At 48.8% G+C, this 9,828-nt stretch overlaps 3 protein-coding genes across 3 annotated transcripts; 1 reads left to right on the forward strand and 2 right to left on the reverse strand.

Moving 5' to 3' along the window:
* Positions 1–530: 530 nt before the first annotated feature.
* Positions 531–1,203, reverse strand: LOC120514657 (histone H2A-like). Its single transcript, XM_039735151.1, has one exon. The coding sequence runs from the start codon at positions 1,105–1,107 to the stop codon at positions 721–723; it is 387 nt and encodes a 128-aa protein (XP_039591085.1). The 5' UTR covers positions 1,108–1,203; the 3' UTR covers positions 531–720.
* An 833-nt stretch (positions 1,204–2,036) lies between these two features.
* On the forward strand, positions 2,037–2,505 carry LOC120514663 (histone H2B 5-like). Its single transcript, XM_039735158.1, has one exon. The coding sequence runs from the start codon at positions 2,082–2,084 to the stop codon at positions 2,457–2,459; it is 378 nt and encodes a 125-aa protein (XP_039591092.1). The 5' UTR covers positions 2,037–2,081; the 3' UTR covers positions 2,460–2,505.
* Positions 2,506–3,028: 523 nt separating this feature from the next.
* Positions 3,029–3,427, reverse strand: LOC120514674 (histone H4). The gene has a single exon (XM_039735174.1). The coding sequence runs from the start codon at positions 3,385–3,387 to the stop codon at positions 3,076–3,078; it is 312 nt and encodes a 103-aa protein (XP_039591108.1). The 5' UTR covers positions 3,388–3,427; the 3' UTR covers positions 3,029–3,075.
* Positions 3,428–9,828: the final 6,401 nt, after the last annotated feature.

Consider the following 9,828-nt stretch of genomic DNA (forward strand, 5'->3'; position numbering starts at 1 on the left):
TCGGATACATTAAATAATAAATAAATGTGAGCTGTGTCTCTCTAGAAAACGCATTGTTGTACAGTAGAGTCAGAGCCCACATAATCATCATTTATTAACTATTAATGTTGCTTTTTACACACATGCATCATGGCTCCGGAAAACATTTGTCCCCAAAAAGCTGTAAATGGGTATCATGCAGAACAGTAGTTGCTCTTTTTCAGATCTAATCCCTTTCCCACCACTGTGTAGAAGCCAACATTCATGTGATGTGCAGGTGAAAAATCTAACTGATTACTCCCATAACTGGCATCTCAGGAAATGTACAAGCATTAGTCCAGGCCACACTACTGTAATACTGTTTTATACAGCAATTAACAGAGAAACAGAGTAACGGGAGCCCACATTCATGATAAACTACCAGGGAGAACAGTCTATAAAGTTGCATCAAGAAACAATCTTAACAGAGAGGGCTCCAGCTTGAACAGATGGATGATGTGGATTTATTCTCGAAACATAAATAAGTTATACAGTACAAGGCAAGTACCTACTTGCTAAAGAAACCGTTTATCTATTAAAGTAATATACAATAAAATACCAGTGATTACAATATACAGCCAATAAAAAAAAAATAAAGTGCTGGACGACCAAAAAACAAATCTGAATGGAAAAAGGCTCCAGTCTGAACAGATGGGTGGCTCTGAAAAGAGCCGTTGGTTTTAATAAACTAATCTCTCTCATCTACTTGCTCTTAGCTGGTTTCTCGGTCTTCTTGGGAAGAAGCACGGCCTGAATGTTGGGCAGCACACCACCCTGAGCGATGGTCACGCCACCCAACAACTTATTGAGCTCCTCATCGTTACGCACAGCCAGCTGAAGGTGGCGTGGGATGATTCTGGTTTTCTTGTTATCGCGGGCAGCATTTCCGGCCAACTCAAGAATTTCAGCGGTCAGGTACTCGAGCACAGCAGCCAAGTACACGGGAGCACCAGCGCCCACCCGCTCAGCATAGTTGCCTTTCCGCAGGAGCCTGTGAACACGGCCGACAGGAAACTGCAGCCCAGCTCGAGAAGAGCGAGTCTTAGCCTTAGCACGTGCCTTACCGCCAGTCTTTCCTCTTCCCGACATCTTCAGATGAACACAGCAACTACTTACAACAGAATGGCCACAGTAGCCAACATTGCGCTTTTATTAAGGCTTCCTTCGGGCGTGACGAGCTGAACAAACTGACTTCTGATTTGCATTTGCTCCTACGTCATTTGGTTGCGCCTCCAGAGCAAAAATAACATCTCCGATCAAAGAGTACATCGTGCCCTTTTTATTGTTTTGATCCTTCCTGTGTTCTACATATGTACATACACATTTTCTCTAACACCTTATGTATCTCATAATGTGGATTTTATTGAACTGATATTTAAATTTTATATGTATAAATGATAAAATATGTATTGTTCAAGGCGGTATACAGATAAACATAACGCACGAAGGGCTGTATACACATTGCTTTATTCTGCACTTACGTAGTCCCCACGTGAACGACTTTTGTGATTTCTCAGGGCGCAAAAATAAATAGATGAGTAGAGCTACAGAATTATTGCTGAAACGGTAAAAGAGGGCACATATTTAGTTAAAAAAAAGTTTAGTTTCCTACATTTTTAAGCACAAAATCGTTGTTCCAAATGCCAGGAATCTCATCCGCGTTGACCATTTTCCTTTTATCTCTACTAATTGTATGCCTCGCTATTACGTTCACGTTACTTTGTTTCGTCTCTTCTTAGGGGCTTACAACATATTGTTACCTGCCACGATTGGATTGCCGTAAAGCTGACAGGGATACTGAAAAGTTATAGAAAAGAAAAAACAATAGAAAGAAAAAACTTAACATGTACTTTTTAAAACACAGAACCCAATAGAAATGTTCGCGCGAATTTCGACTTAGTCATAGCGTAACGGTCGTGTCTGAAATGAAGAAAACAGAGGCTCGTATGTCGTTGGTAGCCACGCCTTAACTCTGCGGCTCTTGCTATTTGCATGACTGCCTTTAAAATGAGGAACCCGAGAAGTCGCACTATTCAGTTTTTCATCTCTACGCTGTAACAGTAATGCCTGAGCCAAAAGCCGCTCCTGCTCCTAAGAAGGGCTCTAAGAAAGCCGTTTCTAAGAGCCAAGCGAAGGGCGGAAAGAAACGCAGAAAGTCCAGGAAGGAAAGTTATTCCATCTATGTGTACAAGGTACTGAAGCAAGTTCATCCCGATACGGGCATTTCTTCTAAGGCGATGGGGATCATGAACTCGTTTGTGAACGACATCTTCGAGCGCATCGCCGGAGAGGCTTCTCGCTTGGCTCATTATAACAAGCGCTCCACCATTTCTTCCCGGGAGATCCAAACTGCTGTGAGGCTCCTGTTACCTGGAGAGCTGGCCAAACACGCTGTGTCCGAGGGCACCAAAGCAGTTACTAAGTATACCAGCTCCAAGTAAACGGCATGATTTCTGTTTAGAACCAACGGCTCTTTTCAGAGCCACCTACATTTTCTCAGAAGAGCGCCATTAACTTGTACAGAATTGAGGTTAATGCATATTTTCCCTCTACGCTTTAGAATGCTTTTCCTGGGCCCGCTGGTTTACATTTTCTAGCGACTCGGAACCACAGTCCCATTTATAGCAACAAGTCTGTCTTATGTTACAGCGGACGAGTACAACGAATTGTTTTGTAAAATCGAGTCAGCCAAAACACTGCAGAGTAGGAATGGTTAGAAGGCAGGAAATTATAGGGGGTGAAACGGATTAGGATTCCTCCAAGTACAAGAAATGGGAACAAACGCTGCTAAAATGGAACTTAATCGGGGAGGGGAAGAGCGAGTTGCTCTAGCAATTAAAGACGACCAAAGGGGCCTTTACGAGTTATTCAGTTGGTTTGTAAGTCAAGTATCCGTTTCATTCGATAACGGAACACATTTTGCCAAGTACTCTATTCTTACTACTGTGGAAAAGACGTTGCCTGCCATTTGACAACTCACCCTAGAAATGCTCTCCAAATAGAAAACGTGGGCGGCTCTGAAAAGAGCCTTTGGATTACTTTTTACATCTCGGTTAATTAACCTCCGAAACCATACAAAGTACGACCCTGCCTCTTCAAAGCGTATACCACATCCATGGCGGTCACAGTTTTTCTCTTGGCATGCTCGGTATAGGTGACAGCATCCCGAATAACATTCTCCAAAAACACTTTTAGCACTCCACGGGTTTCTTCATAGATCAAACCAGAAATTCGCTTCACACCACCTCTACGAGCCAAACGACGGATAGCAGGCTTTGTAATACCTTGAATGTTATCTCGCAGAACTTTACGATGACGCTTTGCGCCACCCTTACCAAGTCCCTTTCCACCTTTACCACGACCAGACATTTTTAGCTCGTTCTAAACTTCGGCTAATTAACAGCAGAATGCGCGGGTCTTCGCCTGATATGAGTGCAACGACGACCTACTCGAACGCAACACTGGAAATGTTTGTGCGGGCTTTCAGGAAATCGCGCTTTGAATTTTCTCTTTCGTATCCGAGCACAAGTCTCATGAACAAAGACGCTAGCCCGCAATATGGAATCGAATTTGAGTGAGAGTTATAGAAGCAGCTAATTGAGTGATACACTTAGGCTTTCCAGAACCTTACTTCTTTTCTAGTGCTACTCTTTGATGTAAATAGTATCTCGCACCCTTTCATTCATGTGAGAAAAAGGTGCGTTTGGTTGTTTTCTGTTGAGAAAATAATAATAAAAAAAGCCTGAAAGTATATTCTTATATATCGCTGTCCACTCTGTGTGCCGTTTTAAGTTACATAAACAAAGATTTTTATGCACAAATTAATTCAAAATACAATCAAGTTTTGTTTGAGTATTCTGTACTGAAGCGTATTAGGGCCACGGTGAAGAAAAAAAAAAAAAAACACAGTGAAGAAAATAAAAGAAAACGTCGAAATTAAAGTCGACATGTTGACTTTATTCTCGACATTTCCACTTTTTTCTCGACATTTATCTTGAGATTAAAGTCGACATTTCCACTTTATTCTCGTAGTGTTTGTCAGTAGAATGTCACAAACTAAACTTCATCTTAAAATGAATGTTTAATTTACTATATTTTCTCAAACCCCGTTATAAATTATGTAGCCCATTAAATGCTTTGTGTTAAGTGTTCCTCGACCCATGTTAATCGGTACACGGTACACTTAAACTGATTTCCTCTTGCACTAAAAGGATGCGAAGGCAGCGATCTCCGCACAGAATACATTCACTTCATGATTTTCCTGCTCTTTGAACATTTAGAATGCTAAGATAAAAACTTGATATCATTTTCATGATGAAATGTATTAAGGCATGCGGGGGCACGGTGGTGTGGTGTTTGCACTTCTGCCTCACAACAAGGGGGTCCCGGGTGTTCCATGGGGTGTTGTGTGTGTAGAATTCTGAGGAAAACAATGAATTTAATACATTTTGGAATAAGGCTGTAACATAACAAAATATGGAAAAAGTGATGCGCTGTGAATACTTTCCAGATGTACTGTATGCTCTAAACCCACTTATCCCAGGCATTAGGAGCTGGAGCACATCATCGCAGGCAATGGACACTTGCAGGAAGAACCCCTAGTCCATCCCAGGGCAAACATGAACACACACACATTTATTTAGGCAAATGTAATAACACTAATTCACCTAAACTGTTTGTCTATATATATATATATATATATATTGTCACAAGAACGAGACATGGACAGATAAAGAGTTGGGGCAGCCACCCGTATATTGTGGTATCCTGGCTGCAAAGTCGTTTTTCTTGTAGAAATACAGAGCACTGAAGTGCATACAACCGAGTCCAAAACAAGACTGAGGAAACAAAGGAAAGGGGGCAGGTTTTAAAGGGGGAGACAGGAAGTGAGGTCGTATGGATCTGGCACGTGGTCTTCCACCATTGGCTCAGAGCGGAGGTGACATCAGAGGGACTGGAGCTGGTGTGGCCGACTTCCATTGGCTCAGTCCCGGAAGTGATGTCAGGAGATCCAGGTGAAATCCCCCGGGGATGGTCTACAGGCAAGGAGAAAAGAGTCAGTGCACTCTGCCACACCCGGCATGCCTCGAACTGCCTTCACTCAAGCCCTTTAGCTGCCTCCCATGCGCGTGTGTGACAAGGCCCCCTTAGCCCAGACCCGATGGGTCGGGCGACCCTAACCGAGAGGTCGTGAACCCGAGAAAGGGCATCAGCGTTGGCGTGGAGCGCCCGGCGATGAACGGCGAAAACTTGTGCGGCTGCAGGTCAAGAAACCACCGGGTGACCAGCGGATTCGACTCCTTGTGGAGGGCCATCCACTGTAGGGGTGCATGGTCCGTGACAAGGGTGAATTCCCGGCCCAACAGGTAGTACCTCAGCTGAGTAATCGCCCATTTAATCGCCAGAGCCTCCCTCTCCACCGCAGCATACCTGGTCTCCCGGTCCAACAGTTTCCGGCTCAGGAACATGATGGGGTGCTCCACACCATCGGCGCTTTGGCTCAGCACGGCGCCCAGGCCTGTGTCCGGCGTCCGTCTGGAGGATGAAAGGCAAAGAAAAGTTAGGTGCCATCAAAACAGGTGTGGGCGTAAGGGCCTGCTTTAAGTCACCAAATGCAGCGCCTGTTTTTTCAGTCCATGCCACAATGTTCGGGGCCCTCTTCTTTGTTAAATCAGTCAAGGGCGCCGCTCTCTCCAAAACCGAGGTACAAACCGGCGGTAGTACCCGGCTAAGCCGAGAAAGGCTTGGACCTGCCGCTTGGTTCGCGGACGGGGCCATTTCAGAATGGCATCAATTTTGGAGCACTGTGGCCTTACGGTACCCCGACCCACCAGGTAGCCTAAATATTTGGCCTCGCTTAATCCAAGAAGCATTTCTGGGATTAATCCGAGCCCGCCTCACCAAGTGTCCGTAATACCGCTTGGACATGCTGTAGGTGTTCCTTCCATGTGCTGGAATAGATGACCACGTCATCCAGGTAGGCAGCACTGTATGAGTTATGAGGCGAAGCACTTTGTCCACCAGGCGCTGAAAGGTTGCTGGAGCCCGTGTAACCCAAATGGAAGGACACGATACTCCCAGTGTCCGCTAGGGGTACTAAACGCGTTTTTTACCTTCGGAGTCCGTTAAAGGAACCTGCCAGTACCCTTTCGTCATGTCAAGTGTGGTCAGGTATTGAGCCTGTCCAAGCCTCTCGAGGAGGTCGCCCACGCGTGGCATTGGATAAGCATCAAATTGGGAGACTTGATTAAGCCGGCGGAAGTCATTGCAGAACCTCCAACTTCCGTCAGGCTTACCGACGAGCACAATGGGGCTGGACCAGGGACTATAACTTTCCTCAATCACACCTAGCTCCAGCATGCGCTTGATCTCAAGCTCCACTTCAGCCTTTTTGCCTCGGGAAGGCGATACGGGCGTTCTCGGACAACAACCCCGGGCTCTGTCACGATGTTGTGCTCAATCAGAGAGGTCCTTCCGGGTTCTCACTGACTACCTCCCGAGCGGTCCGGATAACTGTTTCCAGCTCCTGCCGCTGTCTGGGACTTAAGTCCGTGCGAAGTTAAGGTCGTGTGTGTGGCGAAGAGTGAGCGGGCTGGCGGAGGAGGATCGGGGTCCCTGTCCTTCCACGGTTTCAGCAGGTTCACATGATAAACCGCTCCTTTGGCCGGCGATTGGGTTGACTCACCAAATAGTCGACCAGTCCCTTCCTCTCCTTAACCGTAGGGGCCCTGCCAGTGGGCAAGCAATTTAGAGTGGGAGGTAGGCACTAGGACCATGACCCGATCTCCCGGGCGGAACTCCCGAAGAGGCGTGCGCGGTTGTAGTACCCGGCCTGTGCTGCTTGAGCCTCCTCCATGTGACTTTTAAGGACAGGCCGAATCTTTCCAAATCTATCGCGTAACTGCGCGATATACTCCAGTATGTTTGTGGAGGGAAGAGCCTCTTCTTCCCAGCCTTCTTTCAAAATATCTAATATGCCCGAGGTTGTCGCCCATACAGTAGTTCAAAGGGGAGAACCCGTGGAGGCTTGTGGGACTTCCGATAGGCAAAAGGACGAGGGGAGGAGCTGATCCCAGTTCCTTCCATCCTCGCTGACCACCTTACGCAGCATTTGCTTGAGAGTTTGATTAAACCTCTCTACTAATCCGTCGGTTTGAGGATGATACACGAGGTCTTTAAATGCTTTATTTTCAGTAATCTGGCAGTCTCCTTGAACGTTTCCGAGGTGAAGGGGTCCCCTGGTCTGTCAAGACTTCTTTGGGGATCCCCGCGAATACCCTAGTAATTCCGTGCGATGGCTTTAGAGGTAGCTGAGCGCAACGGAACAGCTTCGGGTATCGTAGCGTAATCCACGAGGACTAAAATGTACTTGTGTCCTCGGGCTGAGGGCTCCAGGGGTCCCACCAGGTCGACCCCGATTCTGTGGAAGGGGACGTTAATCAGTGGAATAGGAACGAGAGGAGCACGGTCCCTCCTAGGAATTTGTCGCAGTTGACACTCCGGGCAGGAAGCGCAAAAGCGACGAACCTCCTCATTAATTCCTGGCCAGTAGAAACGGGCTTGATCCGCTCCAGAGTTTTTCGGTGCCCAGGTGGCCACCTAGGAGGTGGGCGTGTGCTAGCTCGCAGACCTGCCGCGGAAGGTACGCGGCACTAGCAGCAGCCTCGTCTCCTGCCCGTCATGCATTGCTACACGGTAAAGGAGGTCATTATCTAGCACAAAGTAGGGGCCCTGTGGCATCGACTGATTAGTGCGCTGGCCATTGACAAGGACCACTGCATTTTTTACAAACTTCAGGGAGTCATCATTCCATTGCTCCCTTCTAAAAGAAGCGGCGTTTCTTTAAATTGGAACCGCAACACGGAGAGAGGGTCAGCGTCGACCTCAATGGGCGTGGTTTCTCCGCTCCGCCGGCGTCGTTGGTGGATGGCGTGTTAGCCAGCGGCGGCCCGGAGTTGCCACGTCAGTCAGGGCGACGCCGTCTCTCTCTGCCGGCTGATTACACGGCGTGGAGGCAGCTTGAGACGGGTTATCTCCGTCCATAACGAGGCCCAAATTAACCCCGGAGTGGTATGTGTCTCACCGCTTTTGATTTTAGACCAGTCCGCCCTAGTATCACCGGGTGTGGAGGATCAGGTAGGACGCTACGGTGAGTTCTGAACTGACCCTCCGTAACTGATGACACAGCGGCGGACCTGTACCAGCGGATGTCTCCGTGGACACAGGTTATACCGGTCTTAAATTTTAGCCACTGTTGCGGTTGCACAAAGCGGCGGGCAACAATGGAAATGTTGCTGCGGTCGAACAAACCTGTGGTCTTGTGTCCGTTGGCGATCACCACGCCAGTATGTGGGACCGCCAACGGATTAGCGAGCACACCAACCCTCCTCGCCCTCCACCTGCATTCCTCCTTGCCCCAAGCGGTTTGCGCGCCCAGCAGCGCGGACGCCCATACTGAGCTCCGGATTGTACAGGGAGGGGCTAGGTCTTGGAACATACCCGGCTGGGTTTGACATGAGGACGGTTCTGCTCCCCCAGAGTGTGAGGCCGCCCTCTGCGTCTCCATAAGCTCTATGAGCTCAGACATGTTCTTAAACCGCTCGCCCCAAACCGGCTGGGTGAAGCCACGGGGAAGCGCTTCCAGGAGCAGATAGCAAGCTACCTGCTCTATTATTTGGTAGGGCGTGTTTTCAAATGGCGTAGCCAATGCCCTACCATTGCCCATAAGGACCAGGCTTGTTTGTTGGTCGGCGCTCAGGGTCCAACCTCCATTTTTATTTTATTCACCTGCCAGTCTGGGGCACCCCTAGGTGGTAAATGGGGCTTTGGTTTTCAGGGAGGCAGGCACTCTCCCCAGAGAGCATACTGAGTCCCTTTTGCCTCCCCCCTCCAGGGCAGCCCAATTCTGTGAGCCCCACCCGCACACTCCCTGGCCTCTCCAGATGGCCTAGTTATGAGTGCTGGGAGCGGAGCCCGCACCGGGTCACGCCGACCACGGGCACCCTCCCGCCTGAAGACTCGGCCCGATGCGCTCCCACCTGGGTATATTGCAGGTCCTGTCCCCTTCTCTCTGGGACTTCTCCATCCTGCCGACTACGCCACTGTCACAAGAACGAGACATGGACAGATAAAGAGTTGGGGCAGCCACCAGTATATTGTGGTATCCTGGCTGCAAAGTCGTTTTCTTGTAAAATACAGAGCACTGAAGTGCATACAACCGAGTCCAAAACAAGACTGAGGAAACAAAGGAAAAGGGGCAGGTTTTAAAGGGGGAGACAGGAAGTGAGGTCGTATGGATCTGCGCGTGGTCTTCCACCATTGGCTCAGCGGAGGTGACATCAGAGGGACTGGAGCTGGTGTGGCCGACTTCCATTGGCTCAGTCCCGGAAGTGATGTCAGGAGATCCAGGTGAAATCCCCCGGGGATGGGCTACAGGCAAGGAGAAAAGAGTCAGTGCACTCTGCCACACCCGGCATGCCTCCGAACTGCCTTCACTCAAGCCCTTTAGCTGCCTCCCATGCGCACGTGTGTGACAATATATATATATATATATATATATATATATCCATCCATCCGTCCTCTTTCGCTTATCTGGGATTGGGTCGCGGGGGCAGCAGCTTAAGCAGAGATGCCCAGACTTCACTCTTTTCGGCCACTTTTTCCAGCTCTTCCAGGAGAATCCCAAGGCGTTCCCAGGCCTGCCGGGAGACATAGTCCCTCCAGCGTGTCCTGGGTCTTCCCCGGGGCCTCCTCCCGATTGGATGTGTCCGGAACACCTCACCAAGGAGGCATCCAGGAGGCATCCTGATC

The sequence above is a fragment of the Polypterus senegalus genome, chromosome 14 (assembly GCF_016835505.1).
Source record: "Polypterus senegalus isolate Bchr_013 chromosome 14, ASM1683550v1, whole genome shotgun sequence".
Lineage (NCBI taxonomy): Eukaryota > Metazoa > Chordata > Cladistia > Polypteriformes > Polypteridae > Polypterus > Polypterus senegalus.

What these genes read in the sequence shown, in the direction of transcription:
- LOC120514657 (XM_039735151.1), bottom strand. Translation starts at nt 1,107, where the DNA reads ATGTCGGGAAGAGGAAAGACTGGCGGTAAGGCACGTGCTAAGGCTAAG.
- LOC120514663 (XM_039735158.1), top strand. Translation starts at nt 2,082, where the DNA reads ATGCCTGAGCCAAAAGCCGCTCCTGCTCCTAAGAAGGGCTCTAAGAAA.
- LOC120514674 (XM_039735174.1), bottom strand. Translation starts at nt 3,387, where the DNA reads ATGTCTGGTCGTGGTAAAGGTGGAAAGGGACTTGGTAAGGGTGGCGCA.